General features: G+C 40.3%; 1 protein-coding gene across 1 annotated transcript; it reads left to right on the top strand.

Moving 5' to 3' along the window:
* The first annotated feature begins 83 nt into the window (after positions 1–83).
* kif5aa (kinesin family member 5A, a) lies at positions 84–22,116 on the top strand. The gene is made up of 29 exons (XM_018688864.2): positions 84–760; positions 5,186–5,273; positions 5,363–5,436; positions 5,634–5,738; positions 5,966–6,014; positions 6,139–6,194; positions 6,296–6,383; positions 9,686–9,810; positions 9,972–10,076; positions 10,835–10,983; positions 11,814–11,962; positions 12,091–12,269; positions 12,610–12,678; positions 12,833–13,039; positions 13,542–13,688; positions 13,869–14,057; positions 14,292–14,409; positions 14,582–14,643; positions 14,878–14,987; positions 15,173–15,274; positions 15,538–15,598; positions 15,798–15,869; positions 16,430–16,534; positions 16,990–17,206; positions 17,385–17,559; positions 17,766–17,845; positions 17,993–18,032; positions 18,328–18,413; positions 19,258–22,116. Exons 1-28 carry the CDS (start codon positions 632–634, stop codon positions 18,404–18,406), a joined length of 3,129 nt encoding a protein of 1,042 aa, XP_018544380.1. The 5' UTR covers positions 84–631; the 3' UTR covers positions 18,407–18,413; positions 19,258–22,116.
* The last annotated feature ends 570 nt before the right edge of the window (positions 22,117–22,686 follow it).

Genomic DNA, 22,686 nt, shown 5'->3' on the forward strand with positions numbered 1-22,686 from the left:
ACGCCGCAGCGCAGGGCCCTGGTTTCCGCCTGCCCGCGAGGATGCTGAGCTGATGATGCTGAGGCTGTTGGGTACCACTTTAAAGAGACGGATGCAGACCACGCCCTTCTTCGACCCGCCTATAGAGGGCGCTGTGGCAACCAAAGCGGGCCGATCATCAGCAGCTTTACCTCACTGCCCTTCTAGCAGCATCTCACCTTCAACCGGCCAGACGCACATCCACCGCCGCGCCCGAAAAAGAGAAGAAAAAACACGCGAGAGAGAAAGACAGCGTCAGATCAGCCAGCGGAGGAAATCGAGCAACATCGGAGCCGGTTGTTTGAATAATGTAGGGCAGCGTTTGGCGATTTGACATCTAATTTAGCCTATCCCCTTCACTGCGACACGGAAACACCGTCCAGCTGCGCATAAATAAATCGCAGTCTCTCTAAGCCTGTCAGGATAAAACCGTCCAACCTCTCCGCCGACCTCAGAGTCCTCTCGACGTAGAAGGTCGTAGTCTTTGCGCAGCCCTCGTCGTTTATTTTGACGGTCAGATCAGGCCCCGATCAGCGTCTGATCGCCTCCAGCCTCAGCATCATCTCTCCCACCAGCAGAAAGCAGCATCCTTCCTCCTCCTTGAATCAGCGCAATGGCCGATGTTCCAGCGGAGTGCAACATAAAAGTGCTGTGTCGCTTTCGCCCTCTCAACCAGTCGGAGATTTTACGCGGGGACCAGTTTCTCCCCAAATTCCAAGCAGACGACACTGTCATCGTCGGAGTAAGTAAAGGCAGGCGCTTTGTTGTGCACACAGGCCCCTCATCAATAAATCATCAGCTGCACGGACCCATCTGTTTGGGTTGTGGATTGTTCAGGAAAACGTGATTATAGGTGCAGCACGGGGAAATAACCATACCTTTACCCTCCAGAATCTGTCTTTAACTGAAGATGACAAAGCAAAAAAAAAAAAAAAAAAATACGTGTAATGTTGCTAAAATGCGCAAGCTGCCCTCTTGCATCAGCTGACTGAGGTCTGCGCTGTGTAGCATCAAAGATACATAGCCTGCCTAACAAAATTACACATAGTTTAATGTTATGAAATAGATCATAACATCAAATATTTTAAGCTTTAAATTGTATTTTACAGAGAGCCTGTATCAGTCTGTCAAGGCCCTAAATGAGTAATCCTGATTCATAGACTAAGGCAACCTTCAAAGACCAGTCAAAATGATTGTTAATGAATTTAAAGTAGTTTATTTTCTAGGCTCACTTTGATCGCAGGCCCATTCATTCACTCTGGAAGTCTGGATTAATTAACCTGTGTCTAATTAACCTTTCCTTAATGAAGGAGACAAACCTACAGCTCATACTAGCTGTCAAATCTCTTCATGCTCGGTTGTGGGTGTGTTAGCAGATGCTGGCAGCAGCACACAGGAGACATCTGCTGATGATCTTTGTTGTTGATGTTGAAGTTTGGAGGTAGACAGGGGCTGGTGAGCCAAATCTGATGATGCAGCATGTTCCCCTCACACTCAAGACTGAATGTTTGTCAGGGTGGATACATTTCTATGCACAGAGTGCATGAGTCAGTGTCTTTAAATTCTAAATGAGTAAGAGCTGGAGAGCATTTACCCAAAGCTTCTGGCTATAATATGTTGTGAATGCTGTTTCACTCAGGAAACATGAATTTGATTTTGGTCCAAGCTGGAAAAAAGACATTTGTATCATCATCAAAATTTATCCGACACATCTTAAAAACTTTATTCTCTCAAAAGTGAAGGAATTGCCAGTGTAGGCAGCTATGATTCAATTTATGGCCTAAATTAAATCTTTTTTTTTTTTTTTTTCCAAAAATTTTCTGGAATCATGGCCCATTTTTCTTGATTTCTATTGGCCTTATTCAGTATACTTTACTGAAACAGACATTTGTTTCCAGAAATCTCTTGGAACAAGTTGACTTTTATTGGAAACCGACTGAAATACTCCCACTGCTCATTTTTGTTACTCATTATATTAGTTTTAGTATTTCAATTATGGACAAAGACATTTGATAAATTTAGATTTTGCTGCATAGATGTAATTGAGAACAGTGACTTGGCCATCACTGTGTAGTTCATATATGCTTACATTTAAGATTCAGAGCACTGGAATTGAATTGATCCCATCACTGGTAGCCAAAATACATTCAGTGTACATGAGGTCAAATAAAATGCCATAGGTTTGTTGATCAATCTCATTAAAGTATGGCCTGCACGTCAGCCTGTAAGTAATGAGAACAGCTGTTCATGTAAACTGTGATCAGAATTTTAACATAGTTTTATCAGTTTTAATAGCATTTTTTGCTCATGTGTTGCTGTTTGTCCCTATTTAGATTGTGTTTTATTCTTGGCCAAGCAACTCATGTCTGAAAATCAAAGGAAACATAAAAATAGATTATAAATGAGGACTACATAGATGGCTAAAAGGAGAGGAGTATTTCGCTGTGGTTCTCTTCATTCTGACAAACGTGGAGTGCAAATGGAGGAATATTGCTGAGACTTCCTCCAGCAATAATGGAAACATCTCAACCTGACCTTCCTCTCTCCTCTCAGCATGACGCTGGACAGTAGAGTCAGAAACTGATCTCTCTAATTGCCTACAGAGACAATCAATAATCATCCAGCAAGCTCACACATCACTGACTGTCCTGCTGCCTCTGTCTCCATCTGTCTGTCTGTTTCTCTGTCTCAATTTTTCCTCAACCTCTTGTTTCTCTCTCTCTTTCTCTTTTGTCACTGCCTCTCCCTCGCTCATACATCTCCATTTTTATGTCTCTTTCTGTACCTCCTCCGTCCCTCCCTCCCTCATGCTGGGACTGAATGCCTCTCTCTATTAAATCACTCTGTCCTGGGGGCGGGTCCACAGATCAGTCAATTTGTTAATGACATTTAATACGGCTCATGTTCTGGCAGCTCACATTATTGTGTTGCATTGTGGCCTCTGTATCAGATGGGACGGTGACATTCAGGGGTTTAATGGCCTGGTTTCTGCAGCGAGGATTGTCAGGGCTGAGTCACTCATCAGTGTGTCACACAGTGGTTGTTTGTATTTGAGGAGGAGTTGAGTTATTTTGGGGACCAATTTTGGAATAAACAAAATGCATTCCTGTGGATTTAGCCTCCAACATACAGTGTGACGAGAACTGATCCAAAATAAAATGTCAAACTCCTCTAAGATGAGTCATCAAGACATCAATGTGAAAATCAAAAGGAGATTAAGGAAGTTTTCTTTAAAATATTCATTCAAAGACAGTATTATGTCATATGTTTCAAATATTTAGTACCAGGCAAATACATATATTGTCTTCATGCACTTTCTGTTGCGCTTTGTAGTCATTTCACCAGTAGCCAGTGTGCAGGAGCTTCATCATTTATTCTCCTGCTTCCTTGGAGTTTAGAATGAGGAGGCAGAGAGAAAGCAAGGTTAAGACACCTCACCCCTCACCCCACATAGAGTGTTTAATTAATCAGTTTTATTGAAAAGTGGAGACATTTTCCTGGAGTTTTTTGCTCATATTCTAAATTACTGGGTTTCTACCACTGCACTGGATTGTATGTTTGAGCATGCTGATATTTTAAAGCAAGGAATATTTTGGGAAATTCGCTTTTTTTGGGGGGGTGCAAAATGAGAAGTTCAAAACCACGCTTGCATCTCTTTTCAGTAAATACAAAGCTACAGCCAGGAGACAGTTAGCCTAGCTTAGCACAAAGACTGGAGGCAGGGGGTGGAAACAGCTAGCCTGGCTCTGTGTAAAGGTTGAAAAGTCCTCTCTACAGGGCTGCTACAAAACCAACTGAGGCAACTTCAGTTTTTGTATTGATTAAACAAATGGGATATAATGTGTTGGAGCAAGTTTTTTTCTTCTGTGTCCAGTCTTTGTGCTAAGCTAAGATAGCCACCTTTTGGGTACAGCGGTGTGTTTATCTTACAGCAGGTCTTAACAACTCTTGGTTAACTTAGGACTGATGAGCTACACCTGGGGGCACTGCAGACAAGCTGCTAATAGTAACATAGTAGATACAAGACCACTAATGAAAGGTGCATTTTGTCTTTCACATGACTTTGGTCTCCTTGACTTTGTTAGATATTAAGCGATAGTAAAGGAGAAAGCACTTTTTTAAACAACCTTCATCCATTATCTGAAGTTGCCAGGTCCTGGATGAAATATGGCTCCGACGAGCTGAGAGAGAGAGAGGCACTGCAGAACTGGCTTTCTCGCTCTCTGCTGATATCATCGTCTTTTGTTGTGTACTTACTGTGACGGAGATAAAAGAAGCATTGAACAAGCCATCTATAAAAATGGTAGCAACACTAGAGCATTTTCAGCACACCTGTGTGTCCAGATTGAGATGGTATAGCTTTTTAAAAAATACATATGTCATATCATTTGAAAACAGCTCACATCAACACAGTTTTTATTTTAAGCTGAGAAGAGTCGAATGGTGTATGGCTCCTTGGCTCAATTGAAGTGTGATCAAAAATTAAAATCTGGGCTTTTTTGAAATTTTTGAAATAGCAGCATATCTCATATCGGGTTGTGTTTTTAATCATCAGTGTTTACACAGTAACACAGTTAACTTATTTTTGTCTTAAATGTGTTATAAGGTTTTTCCAAAACATTTTCAAAGTAATCATCACAATACATTTTTAAGCCTTAGAGACAAATTGTTTTGTTGTGTTTTCACATGACACCAGCAATATGTTGTGTTGGATTGTGACATAAATATGTGCTTTCCTGAGAGGAATAACATTTTAAAAGGTTTAAAATTTTCAGATGAGTGTATACACCATCTTATTCTTGGATATTTTTTTAAATTCAGGCACGTGAGAATGAGTCAGTCGGTTTCAAGCATCAGACACCTCTGTCAGTCACTGACCAGCTCTCAGGGCTGACATCATTTCCCAAAGCCTATACAGATGACTACTGTTGAAAAAGAAATTAAAGTGTCACAGAATGTTTTTCATAGATTATGAGTCAGATAATACTTTTGTCTGTTGTTATTGTTGTGCCCTTGTTAGTTACAAGATTAGAGAGATAGATAGACAGGATTAAATAATGATTTTTTAAAGAAATTATCACTTGAAAACTGAAAATTGGAAAACTTTTTGATGATAAATGATTGCATTCTCCTTTTATGAACTGTTTGTTGTTTGTGTTCTTCACAGGGGAAGTCATATATCTTTGACCGAGTGTTTCCAACCAACACCACCCAGGAGCAGGTGTACAACACCTGTGCCAAGCAGATTGTCAAAGGTATGGATGGATTGCATTCAGAAAGATTGAAAATTATTAAACAGTTCATATGCTGTGGTCTCATTTGTTGTTCTTTTTTTGACTCATAGATGTGCTATGTGGCTACAATGGCACTATCTTCGCATATGGACAAACCTCCTCCGGGAAGACGCACACCATGGAGGTGCAGTTTTCAGACCAACAAACAGTTTCTTCGAATGAACCTTTATTTTATCCTAATAATCAGATTAGGAAATCTTTGTAATTCAAACATTTAACTAAAAAAATCCCAGCAGTTTTTGCAGTTTTGCTCTACTGAGACTGCATGAAGTACCCATTCACACCTAGTTAAACTTTTTCATCTGTGACTTCCTGCTGCAGGGCAAACTCCATGACCCACACCAGATGGGTATTATTCCTCGCATCGCTGAGGACATTTTCAACCACATCTTTGCTATGGATGAAAACCTTGAATTCCACATCAAGGTATTTGATGAGTTATGTTGTACTGTGGTTTCTGTTTAGACATTTTTTCTCTCTTTTTTTCTGATGTGCTCTCGTATCTGCAAATATGTCATTTTGTTTCAGATCAAAAATATCATAATTGCTGATAATAAATAACTTGCCTCCCCTGTTACTAGCTTTCTTAATACTGTAAACCATTTAAATCAAATTTCATTTTGGTTCCATAATTTTCTTTCTTCACCCGACAGGTTTCCTACTTTGAAATCTACATGGACAAAATCCGTGACCTGCTGGATGGTGAGTGCTGATGAGCTCTTCATGAATCACAGCAAAATAGTACTTTGTACTAGTACTTCAGTACTTCATGCTGAAGTACTTTCAAAAAGCACTCATCACTTAATTTTTTTTCTCTATTTTTCAGTGACAAAGACCAACCTGTCGGTCCATGAAGATAAGAATAGGGTGCCGTATGTCAAGGTTTGTGAAAGCATTATATGTTGTCTTTTTGTGAAAGTGAAAGTCTGTCTGTGGGCTGCGTCAGGTCCTCTATATTAAATCTGTCTCATGTTCTGTTTCAGGGATGCACTGAGCGTTTTGTCTCCAGCCCTGATGAGGTTATGGATGTGATCGACGAGGGCAAAGCTAACCGCCATGTTGCTGTGACCAGTGAGTCTTTATCTTTCACTATTGATGTTGGATCACATGATATACACCAATTCATGAATATTACAACTCATGACAATCTGATAGTTGTATATAGTAAAAAAACAACCCAAAGGAAAAATGCTTACAGTGAAACATTTAAACTCTCCTCTTGAGAATAAAAGTAAGTTTTGTTGCTGCTCTGCTTCCACATCAGAGCACGAGATCCAGTGTTGGTTTCTCATTGGTGCCGGCAGTGGCAGTCACCGATGCGTGAGCTGACAGCTAAGTTCATGGAGCCAGTTACTGCATCTTGTTATGTAATCTTCATGTTAGGGTGTGCTATAGTTTTCAAGATTCTCATAAAAAGAAATAAGATCCTGTCAGGTGGAGCTTCACTGTGAAGTAATTGGCAGGTCTTGAAGAAAGTAACAAGGTCTCTACTCAAAGACATTATCTCAATAATGCCTAGTAACAAACAGAAACAGCTTCAGTTCTCTGCTCATCTAAACTGGCTTCTGACAGTGCAGTATTCAGTAAACTGGCTGCAGTTTACTGAAGCCCCTGATCTGTAGCTCTTGCTCTTTGTTTTGGCCTCTGTGCTGCTGACTCACTCCTCTTTGGTCCAGTAATAATATCTGACTAATGGCTCCAGTGCTGCAGGTTTACAGGTCAGAGTGACGCTTTAGCTACATTGTATAACACGTCATTACAAAACATCAGCTAACATAACACATGACCTAATGACCAGTTAAACCAGTCATTATACTCTATAAATTCCATAAATATCAAATATCATCAAAAAAGATTAAAAATGATTAGGTGTAATAATAATAATAATAATAATAATGGTTTTATTTATCTTATTTATCTTTTTTTTATCTCTTTTTTAATCAGAAATAAACAAAAATGCAGTAAAGAACCTCCACTGAGAATTTTCTGAACAACAGGACAGTGCACTCCTTTATTATTTCTGTGGTGGAGTCTTGTGCTGCCTTATATACAGTCACTGGTGCTGACTCACAGCACTGATTTCAACAGATGAGCTTTGGGATTCTGTGCTCAACAAAACTGCTTCACTGTAATAAATCTCATCGCATTCAGTCCTTCAGTCTTCAGAGTTAATGCATTTTGTGCCTCAGTGCTCACTTGTTGTGTTGGCTCATTCTCACAACAGACTTTCTGTGACATTTTCAACAAATCAGTCATGATTTTTACATTTTCAGCAAAGTGATTTACTCTGACTTTCCTTTATTGTCGCCCCTCTACAAATCATCTGTGCTGCGGGACAGAAGACGAGTTTGACTGACACTGCCATAGTGTTGCCGAAATTAAAGATACATTGAACATCCTACAGTATGTTAGGTTGCTAATGAATTAGAGTTAGGTTAAAACAGTTGACTAAAGACATGATTATGTTTTTGAAATTTAGCACTGTTGATGAAACAAAAAAAAATTGATATCCAGAAAGCAGAAAACCTGAGATCTAAATTTTCACCCATAAAACAGAAACTAGCATCAGAGTCCATTTCTTATTATTATTAACCACAAATGCCACAAAGATAAATATCATAGTCACAGTCATAGAGTTAATTCAACTATAGAGTAACCAATTAGTATCTCCTGCGAGGCCTAATCACATTAACCTGCATCACTACACTTTATATTCCTAACAATGGTCTCAGCATGCAGGTAATGAGCCGCTGAGAGGAATCACAGGTCAAGACTGACACTCACATTTAGACACTAGAATCAAGGTCTGAAGGTCTTTCTAATTAAACATAGATGAAAACAAAGCCGTCCTTGTTTTCCTATGCTGTTCACAATGTGTTTACATCAGTAATACTTGTAAACACTGGAGTATAACAGGAATATTCAATTAGGATGGGCTGACAAACACAGAAGTACAAAATCTTCATCTAGAAATCAAATAGTTCATCTACAACAGGACAAAGTCCTCTCAAAAGCTCTTTGTGTCTTATGTGCGGTAGAAGAAATTGAAACATTGAAAGTCATAACAGATATTTTCATTTAACAGAGTTTGAATAAAATGATTTTCTATGCATTTTCTATGCAGTGTTCTTGGTTGTGAGAATTCGGCAAACATGTGGTAACTTTTGTATAAAAAGCTCAGATTGCTCGTCTGGTACAGACCATTATAAAAGAACATGGGTGTGACAAGTCATCCATCCGTTGGCTGATGCATAAGGAATCTCTTCCCAGACAGGCCAGTAAAATACTGTCTGACTCTTCACACTGAGCTGGAGCATGTGTTCTGGCAGAAGATGCTAAGTCCCCAGGGTGCATGCTAAATTGCTATAAATATTCATTTCTGCCTGTGTGTTACCTCTTTAAGTAAACAGTGACATTGTAATTAGGTTATATAACAGCCATGCATTTATATTATGAGATAGAGACTGATTTTTATGTATTTGTGGGAGAGATGATGTTTCATACTGATTGGGTGACAAGACAAATTTTCCCATGTGGACAAATTAGATAGATTTTATCTCTTTAAAAATTGGACCATAAGAAAGGCTGCTCTGGAAATAATATAAAGTGTTATTATAATGGTAATAAGGTGATAACAATCAGATTCTACCATAATCCAGCTTTGAAAATTGTTCGCAGCAGCGGATCAGATTTGCTGAAAGCTGCGTTCCCCAGCAGCACAGTCTTCTTTGTTTCCTATTGATGCCTGCTGACTCACTGTGCTGCAGAACGGTGTGCTGATAGCAGACTAATGGCGCGACACTCTGCAGACACTGAGCTGATGCCCTCAGATATCATCTGCAGAGAAACCTGAACTTTCAGTCTGTGGAGAGGTCTGATGAAGACAGGCATTTAGATCAGTGATGTGTTTTTTACTGCACTCTGTGAAATGGTGACATCATTCTGCTGTATTAATGGGTTGTTAAAGAAGTTGTGGTACATTCAAAATACACACATTTAAAATACACACGTTTCTTTAAATTCACTCATAAATTTCCTCAGAGCATCAAGGTGGCACAATCCTAAAAACTGCTGAAACTGAATAGGAGAAAGTCATGTAAATAATGTTTTGTAAAACAAGGCCTACATGCATGTCAGTTTTCTGATTTCAGCTGTGAGAATGTTATTTTCCCCTGGTACACTGGCAACCTTTAGAAGAAACAATAATAAATTAATAAAAGAAAACATTTTTCCACTCATGACATTGTTCCTGAAAGGCTAAAGTTTAATCAGATCTCATTTATGAATTCTTTATCTTCTTTATATAATGTGTGTCTAATGTTCTAAGACTGCAGTCTAACCTCTTTGCTCCAACTGTGTCTGTCTTTGTGTAGACATGAACGAGCACAGCTCTCGCAGCCACAGCATCTTCCTGATCAACATCAAGCAGGAGCATGTGGAGACTGAGCAGAAGCTGTGTGGAAAGCTCTACCTGGTGGATCTGGCTGGTAGCGAGAAGGTAGAAGACAAAAATCATCTCTCTCAACCTGAAATTCAACCCCTTCAGATGAATAACTTGACATTTTTTTGTGTTACATTTTATTTTGGATGGTCTTTGTCTGTGTTTCTGTGCATCACTCATGTTTGACTTCACCCTGTTTGCCATCATCTCTCTTCTAGGTCAGTAAGACCGGAGCTGCAGGAGCCGTCTTGGATGAGGCTAAAAACATCAACAAGTCTTTGTCTGCTCTAGGAAATGTCATCTCTGCTTTGGCTGAGGGCACGGTGAGACATTTACACCCAACCTCCCTCATTTTTTATCGGCAGAAGGGTAAAAGTTGATGCACTTCTAATAATAGATTTACATTTAGAGTCAAATAGATACCCAAAATATTTCTGTGAATATGTCAGTATCGAGTTACTATGTGAAATATTTACTGAGATGATAGGAAATAGTTGATATATTTCCTAATTTTTAAGTTAAGTGAAACATATCTTCTCACGACTGAAGTTTGATTTATTTGAAGAATCTAGGTAAACTGAAATCCCATTTCTACAACTGAGAGTCCAGATCCTCTCTGTTTCATTTCTAATATTCATGTACTCTGTGTCCCTCCTGTTGACTTGTTAATGAAATGCATCCTGCCCAGTACCCACACTCCTCTTTCCTTTCCGCCAACTCAGTAGGTTTGGCTTTCAACCACCAAAACTGTCCCTGCCAATTATAAGAGTAGTTGGATGCGGCACAATCAATCTGCCACGTTTGACAGCAGTTTTGGGGTTTGTCAGGATCCAAAAGGGAGAAATCAAGAGGAATGGGAAAATGCACATTTTTGCTGAATTTAATCTGCTGATGAATCTCTGCAGAAACACAAAATCAAGAAGCAAATAAGGCACACATCAAATGTTTCTTGTATTCTTTCGATTCCAAATTGTTTCTCAATCTTGATTTTTCCACTCTCTGTCTTTTCTGTCCTCTGTTCTTCTCCTCTCCCTTCTTTCCGTATTCTCTTTCTCTCCTCCTCTCTTCCTCTCTCATGCAGAAATCTCACGTGCCGTATCGTGACAGCAAAATGACCCGTATCCTGCAGGACTCCCTGGGTGGGAACTGTCGCACCACCATGTTCATCTGCTGCTCTCCCTCCAGCTACAACGACGCCGAGACCAAGTCAACTCTGATGTTTGGCCAACGGTGGGTACAGTCATTGCATCTTTGGAAAGAAAGCATGCTTTTTAGAAAAAAAGATTACCTCTACACGTACAAGGAAAATGAATAATGTTTACAGCTTTCTCACATGCTGCCACATTTTTATCAGGACCCAAACTAATTATATTTACCCCTTAAAGCAGAATGATGACCTAGTTTGGGCGTGGCCTACCAAAATCCTGACATTGCAGATGCTAATTGACTTTGCCAAAGATCATATTGTTTTCAGTGATGACTGTAAAAGCACATTTACACATGAGACCAAGTCGCCTTGGTTCATAGTTAGATTGGTACTTAGTTAGATTTTTAATAATATAGATGTAATGATTTAACTCGATATGATAAAATGGCAAGGAAACCACAAAATACATACATGTTTCTTATGTTGCCTCATTTTTCAAAAGGGTATTATTATCCCTTAAAAGCAGGGCAATGAACTACTTTTAGCATGAACTAAAATCCAAACAAGGCAGATGCAGATTAACTGTCCATTTGAATACAACCTATGGCATTTATTTTGTATGTATTTGGAGGAATAATGTTCTTTCACCAATGTTCTTTTTAAATGTGACAGCTCAGGAAAGGTCTCAAGACCAAATTTGTACCTGATATTTTAGAAAAAAATTAGGCATTATAATTGTGTTAGAATTGTCTTTTCTTTTTAGTAGTTTTATGTTGTACTAAAATGTCAGGTGATAGAACTATACCACTTACATTTTTGAGCAGATTATCCAGTAGACCTGTTACTTAAACACAAACACTGATCATTGAGCCATCCCTCTGTGTCTCTCTGTCTTCATCTTCCACGGTCACAGTGCTAAGACCATCAGGAACACCGCCTCCATCAACCTTGAGCTGACTGCAGAGCAGTGGAAGAGGAAGTATGAGAAGGAGAAGGAGAAGAACAAGACCCTGAAGGACACCATCCAGAAGCTGGAGGCTGAGCTCAACCGCTGGAGAAATGGTGAGTTGCACTGAGCATTTTCTGGCTCACTGGTGTCCAAGAGAAGCCTTGTCTCTTCTGTGCTGACTTTGTACACAAAACTGCATTATTGTCATGTATTTGTTTCTCTGTCGTCTTTGTCCCTCCAGGAGAGGACGTGCCTGAGACAGAGCAAACCACTTCGGACGTGGTGAACCGCATCGAGGCTGTGGAGGAACGTCCCGTTTTGGACAATGACACCTCCTCTATTGTGGTCCGCATTTCTGAGGAGGAGCGTCAGAAATATGAAGAGGAGATCCGCAAGCTGTACAAGCAGCTGGATGACAAGGTTCAAACATACAAACATGATCATTATCCCTTAGAGACAACTCAGCTCAGTTTCCTACATATGCTCTACTGTAATTTCAAATGTAAGTGCAGATGTTTTTTTTATATTATAATTCCCTTAAATGATAGTTTTTTATAATATAAAGATAAGTAAGGATAGCTTAAGTGTCTCTCATGAGTGTTTAACACCTGCAACATCTTATACATTGAGATGTAATTATGGATTTGTAAATTGAAAACTGTCAGTGAGAAACAAGATGAAAACCAATGAAGTTTTCATACACACATGGAAGTGCTGGAGTGTGGGTGGTACTGAGGTTGGTATTTATATCATTACACAGGATGATGAGATCAACCTGCAGTGCCAGTTGGTGGAGAAACTGAAGCAGCAGATGCTGGACCAGGATGAGGTTGGTACATGGAAACTCACACACACGTACAAAGTCTCACAACCACACACACACACACTGTATTGTGAGAACTCTGTATCTCTCAAACAGTCACTTGATAAAAATAAGAAGGGATCTGTCTGTCTCTCTCTTATCAACACACATGATGATCCAGCTCCTGGCCTCATCCCGTGGTGACGGGGACAAGGTCCAGGCCGAACTCGGCAGGCTGCAGGTGGAGAGCGACTGTGCCAAGGCTGAGGTGAAGGAGGTGCTGCAGGCTCTGGAGGAGCTGGCCATCAACTATGACCAGAAGAGCCAGGAGGTGGAGGAGAAAGGCCTGCAGAACCAGCTGCTGGCTGACCAACTGTCCCAGAAAATGGTAATGTTTTAAGAGAAATGGTGTAAATGCGAGATTGATGGAAAGAGAGGTGAAATCAGAAGAACCAGTAGAGGTTTTTTACATTAAGCTTAGCTTATTGCCACTGCTAAGGAGGTTGTTGGTCCCATAATGGTTTTTTGTTTGTTTTTATTTGCATTCTGGATCTTTTCTGAATGTGGCACATAGATATTAACTTGATTGTTGCTATGTGATACTGCATTTTGTTGTCAAGTTCCTCTGTGGCTTAATATAAACTGCTATAATGCTTGATACTATATTGTAATCAAATTTAGATGACAGGCGCATGCATTTACTCTGAGCGGTCCTGCAATATTTGATGTAATTTCACCCATAGGTGGCGCTAGCAACTCAATTATGTTAAATGGCCATAACTCAGGGGTCATGAGTCTGTGTATTTCTAGATGCATATACATTTCTAAACATTTTGTGGTGAATTTTGTAACTTAACTAATCCTTGATTCTCTAATTTTCTCTCCAACAGGCCAGTCTGATGGAGCTGGAGGCAGAGCTGTCTCGTATGCAGGAAGTGAGCGGTCAGCAGAGGAAACGTATCGCTGACGTCCTCAATGGCCTGATGAGGGACCTCAGCGAGTTCAGCACCATCGTGGGCAACGGGGAGATCAAGCTGGTGAGTCGAATCACAGTGTAAAAAAGGGCTTTAAATGAGAGGGCAATATGTACCTATTACACAATAAAACATATAATACTGTGTGTCTAAATGAGGTTCCTGTGTATCCTGATCTATTACATATTACTGTGGAGAAACCCTTGATGAAATACCGATCTTAACTTTTCCTCTAACCTGCAGCCGGTGGAGATCAGCGGTGCCATCGAGGAGGAGTTCACGGTGGCTCGCCTCTACATCAGCAAGATCAAATCAGAGGTGAAGAGCATGGTGAAGCGCTGCCGCCAGCTGGAGAACATGCAGCTTGAGTGCCACCGCAAGATGGAGGAGACTGGGAGGGAGCTCTCCTCCTGCCAGCTCCTCATCTCTCAGGTGAGATAGAGGGAGAGGGATGGGAGGGGACAGTGCATTGTGAAATAGGACATAAGGAATAAAGGTATATAACCTACGGATGGATCATGAGGTGGGCAGGAGTGAAAAAAGAACCAGGCAAAATTGAGAAATATAAGTAAAAAAAAAACTGAATATGGAGCAGAGGAATTGGTGGAAGATGGAATGGATGAATAATTGTGGTTGGTACGTGGGTGTCTGTGTTTGTTTGTGCAGCATGAGGCTAAGATCCGCTCTCTGACGGAGTACATGCAGAGTGTGGAGCAGAAGAAGAGGCTGCTGGAGGAGAGCCACGACTCCCTGAGCGAAGAGCTGGCCAAGCTGCAAGACCAGGGTAACATGCATGTAAAAATACTGTAGCAAAAAAAAAAAAAAAAAGGGGGGGGGGGGGTGTTCAGCTTCCTTCCCATCTTAATTTTTAACAAAAATGCAAACAATATACATTTTATGCATTTGAAGATGTTATTAGGTTGTAAGAATGCTTTCTTTCTCTTTTTCAATTCCAGATAACTCTCTGCTTGAGGAGAAGGATGGAGAGAAGGGTGAGACTGAAGATGGAAATGTGAAGGTAAGAAGTGATTTTTACGTGTAGTATATTACAGATTCTGTTATGTGCATTCCCCTCAGTCATCTGCCCCCTCATGTTGTCTCTGTTTTAACAGAGGGCTTTCTCAATCTTTGTCGCTCCAAAGAATAACCTCAAACAGATTGCGTAGCTTTTTATTTTTGTTTTTTTCAACTTTTTACTGCAGAAACCATCATATTTTAAGAAACACTGTGCATTTGCTCTTTTCATGTCCAGAAGGCTGTTCGTCAGCAGGGAGAGTCTCACCGCGGCCTCCATCACAAGCAGCTGGCCCGCCTGCGGGATGAGATCAATGAGAAGCAGAGGATCATTGATGAACTCACTGAGTCCGTGACCATCTTAGAATTTCTTATTATTAATCATTATATTCTATTATTGACAATATATAGATATCTTTTCAGATGTTTACCAACTATTATCTGTGAGATAAACAAGTTTACTGTGTATTCATTTTAACCTTTAATCTTTGTCTTTCTCCTCCTGAACGTGTGGTGTTACTTCACACCTTCAGTCGTAACTCCAAGTTGGAGCTGGAGCTGGCTCAGGTTCGTGCTGACTTTGAGCGCCTGAAGAGTCAGGACAGCACAAAGAGCGAGCGCCTGGAGGAGCTCTCGTAAGTGTCCATGCTCTCATGCTTTCACTATGATGAAAATTTTATTTGCTAAAGTAGATAAAAAAGAGCATATGTCGATGGTTTTTGGTGGCATTTTCTGGATAATTTCAATGAAGGATGTAGAATATTGGAGGACTGATTGGAAACAGTCTACCTCCTCTTAAATTCCAGCAAGGGGCACTCAAAACTCAAAACATGAAATATTACAGTGTCTTGAAGTGCACACAAATATTGTCATTTAAGATGATTGCTGTTTCTTTCAGATTCCTGCATGAACGTCATGAGCAGACTAAACAGGACTTGAAGGGTCTGGAGGAGACTGTCGTGAGTAAAATACACCATCACTCCATCTGCCTGCATCGCCTCTGAAACATTGTCGCCTGCCGTGTGTCTCTCTCTCTCTTTCTTCTCTCATACCTCATCTTACTTCAGTCTGCTCTCCTTTCATTCGTATAACCGCTGTCTAATTTCACAGCGTCCAGAGCTGTCTTCTTAACCTCGTCTCCATCTGTCTGTCCTCCAGGCCCGCGAACTCCAGACCCTCCACAACCTGCGCAAGCTGTTCGTTCAAGACCTCACGTCGCGGGTTAAAAAAGTAAGCAGCTGAAAGAGGACAAGAGAAGGCAGTAGCTCTGGAATTTTTCTTTCATGTTAAGGGGGATTTAAGGAATCTGTAATACCCCTGATCAACCTCAAATAGCAACAACATCCTCCATCCCTCATATCATTGTCTTTTTGATATCATGTAATGTATGTGACAATTTGCTTTTTATATGGCACAGTGGAATAAACAACTGAGGGAAAGATCCAGCAAGGAGGTAATATATCAGTGATGTTGTCCTCCATCACTAAGCTATTGAAAAGCTGAGCAGGTGGGGTGAGAGGGATGCAAACGGTCAAGATCAGAGGATTATTAATGTGAATCTCTATTAAGGTGGAAGGTTTTGTTCAACAATGACTCAAAAGAGAGTTTAAAAGCCAGAAGTCTAAGCATTTGTCAAAGTGATCAGGGAGTTACTGGTATTAGTGAACACTTTGGTTAGCCTTTGTCAGGTACTACAGTTGCTTTCTGTCAGTGGAGGAACAGAAAACCTCCTCCTCTACATTGCTTTCTCTCTAAATCTCTCTTTTTTTGCTCCGTCGTCTCCTCTGCAGAGTTCCGAAATGGAGCCTGATGATAGCGGGGGGTCTTGCACCCAGAAGCAGAAGATTTCCTTTCTTGAGAATAACCTGGACCAACTTACAAAGGTTCACAAACAGGTGAGAAACACACAGAGAAGGATGAGAGGGACTGCAGCTTTTACTGATGTAAATGTGGTCTGGACTGTTTTCAGATCCTTAGTTTAGATTAGACTTCGTGTGTAAAATTCTGCTGTTTTCACTCCAAGAGATACAGGAGTTTTAGAGGGTAATTTTCCTACAACTTGCATAAAAACATACTATAACTAAATATGTACTTAGCTACTTTAAGTAAAGTAACTACAGTATATTCAAAACCGACCATTTTGTGGTGTTGGTGGATGTGAAGACAAAATTAGAGGTGATTAAATTATACTGCATCATATTACCATAATTTAGTGGCCTTTGTTTATTTCAAACAGTAACTCAATTCACTTAATCACTTAAAACTTAATCTGTAAGTGCTGTACATTGTTTTCACTCCTCTACTGATTCTCTAATCTCTTTCTCTCTCTCTCCCTCTCTTCCTCCTCCAGCTGGTTCGTGACAATGCAGATCTGCGTTGTGAGCTTCCAAAGTTGGAGAAACGTCTTCGGTCTACTGCTGAGAGAGTTAAGGCCCTGGAGACTGCACTGAGGGACGCCAAAGAGGGTGCCATGATGGACCGCCGCCGCTATCAGCAGGAGGTCGACCGCATCAAGGATGCCATGAAAGCAAAGAATGCCATGCGGCGCCCCCATGCAGCACAGATTGGTACTGCACTGAATTTTGATTGTTCCATTGAGACTTTTGATTTGTGTCCATGAGGTATGGATATTTTCCTAAGTGAAATATCTGAAATGCAACATATTTTGGACTGTTTTTCTTTTCTACAGTAACCCAGTTTCATTACAGTTGAACTCTGTCTTACATCACTTTATCATCCCAACAGCCAAGCCAGTGAGACCGAAGCAGCTCCCAGTTTGCTCTCCCACAAACCCATTCTACACCTACATCCGTGCCACTGAACACGCCAACACCTACAGCAACGCCCTCTTCCAGGGCAACATAACACAGCCAACCTCCGCCAGTGTCAACTGCAACCCCAACTCTGTCCAGAGCAACACGTGAGTTGGAATCCTTGATTCCACCTGTTCCAGTAGGCGTTACATGTTTAAAAGTCTGGTCAGTCCACAGTGATTTATTTTCAAAAGATGGAGCAGGTCATGACTGTAATCCTGTAAACCTGACATCACTGCAAAAGATCCATTCAGAACTTAACAGACTGTGCCAGTGTTTGACTGTTTTCTGTTTTCTCTCTGGTGTTTTACAGAGTTTCCACAGCACTGGGCTACAGAGCAGGCAGATATAATGGAGACATATTGGAGTCCTACCCACTCAACATCGACAATGGTAAGCAAAAGAACACACATTCACATGTCTGATAATTTAACATATTATTTATTTAATTAATAATAGTTATTAGCAGTACTAGAGTAGTATCAGTATTGATAATATTTATCAATCACTGAAATCAAACCATTGTTTTGTTTCCAACAGGTAACAGCATCAGTGAAACGAGAGACATCAATGACAACAGGTGAGGATTATGAGCTGCCTCTTGTTTCTGGTCACTTTGACCAACCTAAGTGTATTAAAAAATAAATCAGTTATGTATACAGTTATGTGACAAAGGGTGAATTTGTGTTGGAACCTTTGAATTGAGGTGAAATGAAAATTCTGAATTCTTGTCGAGTCGTAATCAGTTGACTTATCAGTTTGGTTCCTGTTCTTCATGGGGCTAACATTAAGAGCAGTGGGAGTTATATATGGTGAATGATAATGATGTAGGTGGTTGTTTACCGAGTGCTGTGTTTGTGTGTCTGCATTAACAGGAGTGATGTTCACTGTGGCAGCGAGGTGGATGATTCAAACAGGCACTACATCATTCAGCAGGAAACAGCTGCAAGTTAATGCCATGGTAACTAACCACATACACTGAGTCATACGCGCACACACACACACGCACGCACACACACACACACACACACACACACACACACACACACACACCTTCTTTATCAGTGCAGTTGCTTGGACCTGCTGATATGTTTCCAAGGGAAACTACAACATTTTAGTGCAGTAGTGTCCTTCAGCTTACATAGGGCGTCACAGTTAAAAGTCACGTTCCAAAGGTTATAAATGTCAAAGTTTAATTGTTCGATTGTAATGCAGCTGTGAGAGATGAGTTCAAAACTCTTTATCTTGATGCCTTCAACGACAAATCTCACATCTCACAGAAACCTTAAACACTAAATAAACTCAAACTCACATAATTATTTTTACAGTCTCCATGTTGTTTTATACCAATTCCTCTTTTTCTGCAAATCTCAATTTTGTACCACCAAGAGAAGTTTTGGAAAAGTCGTCTTGCAACTGCAGTGATAATGCAGCTAAAACTGTAAATGTATTTGCTCACCTGTATTATCTTGTGCAGGTTTTAAGTCCATGCATACTCTGGCATGGCTTCATGAATGCAAGAGATTCAGTAAATCTTGTCTTTGCTGACCTCCAGTGGTTTAACTTCTCACTTTCCTGGTGCTTAAGAAATGCAACAGAGCATGTTTCTGTTGGCAGCATACCACACCCATCACTGATGCTGGGTGTGGTTAGAGGTGAGACCAGAGAGATCAGCCAAACACAGACTTTCAGCCCGGTGTTACTCGTTAACTCAGTCAATAATCACACTTTCAATACAACCTTACAACACAGCATGACTGTGTTTTTTCCAAACAATGACTTCCTTTCATTGTCTCTCTCTACAGAAGACGACCAAACACTGTACCAATCCAAGGACCCCAACCCCCCCTCCCATCTGCATGCAGCCTGTCTCCTCGTCCCTCCACTGCATCACAGATGAAGATGATGATGAAGATCTGTAGCCCTGTAGTCCTCTTAACTAGATGAAGCCCCTCCCCGCTCTTATGGTGACCACTCTCATCCTGCAGGTTTGGGGTCCAGTTCCTTTCAGTTCAGTCAGTGCTAGACATAAATTAAATCAGTTTTTTTTTATCATTATTATTACAGAATGTCCACCACTAACAACCACAATTTGAAAAAAAGATAACATTAATGCTGATCACCTCCTGAGGTGTTTGAACTGAAGTGGGGCTGCCTCCATTCCTGCTTACTTAGTACACAAATGTTGTAAATAATAGTGCTGTATACTCCAGTAGAGGTTTTTCGACCAGCAACTGTTTGTGTGAATGCACAGCCTCCAACATCCCCTGAACTCATCTTCATAAGGGCATCATGTGGATGACATACTGTAGGCAGACATGACCTTTTTCTCTGTCGTAAATAGGAGTATAGTGTGTAACGCCGGCTTGTAACAGAAGACCCACACTCTGCATGCATGTCGCTTAGCGGGTTAGCTTTCAAATCTTTGCATGTGTCATGATTCCAGTCAGGAGCTGGTATGCTGTGAGCGAACCGTCTGATCGACCTCGACAGATGTCACAGAAACAGAGAGCTGGTTTCCCTTAATCCTGATCCAAGTCGTAGCGCACTAGATTTTCTATTTTAAAGTAAATTTTAGCCCAAGACTGGGTTGCCAAAAACTACATCTGGGTCTAGTTTTTATTTAAGAGAGGAGGACATCAGATGCAAAATGCGTGAGGGAAACCCAGCCCAGACGTTCAGTCTGTATAGAGGAAACCTTTTGTAATTGCTTTGATACTGTGATGTTGCAGCTGTAATGATGCCGTTGTACACTTCAGGTAATGCTACCCACATCCATTTACTGTGGTTCCCTCCCTGCATTGCACCCACACCTTGTAAGTCTTCTTACCAGGCCTTAATAAGAGCTGATTTGTCATGATCAAACTAACACGCTGTCATAAGCATACATTTGTAATTACTACCTCTAGAGCTACTTATTATACACTTATCACAGTATACCAAGATATCATCTTTTCAAATGCTAAATACAAGCAGATCTTAGAGTTTCTAGTATAAGTCGCAACTTTAGTACACCGATATCTGTAAGTAGACTTAAATGCTCTTTTTAGAGCCGTAATTTTGTCCTGCAAATTCATACATACACAGATTCCATCTTCATTTTATAACAGGATCAGAGCTGGGCAGAAAAAGTTCCTACTGCAGGAAAGTAACCAAATGTTTGGGTTCACCACAGGTCAGATAGCGCCAAGTTCATTGTCAACATATGCTACACTGGATTTCAAACATTTTCCTAAACTTTTAAAAACTTTTAAGACAGAAATGATGATGCCTGCATTGCTAGTCTTGATTAAAGTTGTAACATTGTTAACATAATTCCCCTGCCTTTGATTTTCAAAGAGAAGTTTAGTAACATCTCAGAACCTGCTGGATGCTATTTGATGACTCAGTGTTTCTTAATCAAAAGTCCACTGATCAGGAAATGTCTGCAAACTAGTCCCCAGCTGAGCAGCCACCAGTCTGGCACTGTCAGTTTGACAGAAGCTTGTGGTCAGGTCGTGTTGTAATTCTTCTGTTAGAAATCCTGACCAACCAATCAGGATGGAGGAAAGCAACTTGTCTTAGGTTGGTAATGAACGGATGGATCAGCTTGGACTGAGTAGAGTCACTGAATTTAAGGTCAAGTAGTATGTCGTTCTTAAAGGAACCAAGAAGCTTTTGTGTGTTTTTGGGTAGGAAATGTAGGACCAAATTCAAATAAAAACGCAAAGGTTGATAATATTTTGAAGCTTAATGTGCCTTCTAAGATTATAAGTAACTTGCATATGAATAAATGAGAGGGACCTAATTTGGATTTGCATTTATAGTTTACTTACACTTACACCAGACTATATATTTCAGATTTTCCTGAGTTTGATTGAGTCTCTATTGCAAAACTTCTGTGGGAAATTCAGTGTATCGTATCGCCTGACTGTGCTTATTCTAATTTAGCCGAGGTCGGAACTCAGTATGATCCTCCTCAGTCATCTGATCGTTAAGAGCGTCTTTCATGACAGCGCCATTAGGTCTCATGTTCTTTCTGGCATTAACAACATCTCAGGGCTTCACATTCACAATCACAGTGACCATGGGCCACCACCTCTGTCTTCCTCATCAACTTAAAACTATGTGATTGCAGATGAACAATCAGGTCAGCGTGTGTTCTTCGAGGCTTAGCAGGGGAACGGGATTATAAATCTAAAATCTATTACAGAAATAACATCATTCTATACATATGTGACATTTCCATTCTAGCACATGACATAAAATAATCCCTCAGTCACACCCTGGTCAGACCCTACTGTACGTGTCCAAGCAGACCCTCTATTTGACATCATGTTTTAAGTGTAATAGATAATTTTAAAGGAGGGGGAACGTGTACTATATTGTCACCTGCTGTTCCACTGTCTGATTTCAACATATCTAAAATTTATGTGCTATATATTGTTAATCTTGTAAGTAAAATAGCGTGCCATGACATAGTAAAATGCAAAAGAAAGGTACACGCTAACTTTGTTCAAAGAAATGTTTGTTTGATTTATTTCTGTATGCCAATACTGTAGCGTCAACATAATTATGTGAAGAATCACAGTGCAAACTTTCTGTATATATAGACTCATCACTATGCTGTACTGTATGTGAACCATTGTGTTGTAGTTAAAAGTTCAATAAACTTGTAGAAAGGAGTTTGTTGAAGGGAATCACTTGGGTCCAAAGGATCATCTGAATCTCATGGATGATGTTTTAGAAAAAGAGGGTTGTCCCTCACTGTACACTGAAAATAGCTCCATCTAGTGGTTGCAGGAGGACATTAGAACCTGGATATAGATTAGATTCAATGAAAAGCCACTTTATTTGCTGACTGTTCCTCTTCTTTCAGCACATCCTCTCTGAGAAGAAGCAGCTGCCTTCAACTCAAAGGGAAAAGGGACTTAATACAAACATATTTCCAACACAGGCTCAGTCTGCTTTTAAACAGTTTTTCAACACAATTCACAGTTGAGGAGAAGGAAATATCTCACTTTAAAAATATGTATTCTCCAGTATTCTCTTCACTGTATTAAATATGTGTTCATCTCCAGTGAAAACAGTGATTTGATTGCTATCAGTGACTGGTGGCTCTCTCTCTTTCTCTGTTGTTATCACAACCTCTGACCTTAACAGGAAATGAATTTTCAAACTATGTTGTTAATGAGACATTAGCCACAAACTATGACATGAAAAGGAAGATAGTCACTGAATATGTTATGAATGAT

Source organism: Lates calcarifer, linkage group LG6, assembly GCF_001640805.2.
Source record: "Lates calcarifer isolate ASB-BC8 linkage group LG6, TLL_Latcal_v3, whole genome shotgun sequence".
Lineage (NCBI taxonomy): Eukaryota > Metazoa > Chordata > Actinopteri > Centropomidae > Lates > Lates calcarifer.

Coding starts and splice junctions, on each gene's coding strand:
- kif5aa (XM_018688864.2), top strand. CDS start 632: ATGGCCGATGTTCCAGCGGAGTGCAACATAAAAGTGCTGTGTCGCTTT. Junction 14,988..15,172: donor ATCATTGATGAACTCACTGA/GTCCGTGACCAT, acceptor TCACACCTTCAG/TCGTAACTCCAAGTTGGAGC. Junction 15,870..16,429: donor TCACGTCGCGGGTTAAAAAA/GTAAGCAGCTGA, acceptor TCTCCTCTGCAG/AGTTCCGAAATGGAGCCTGA.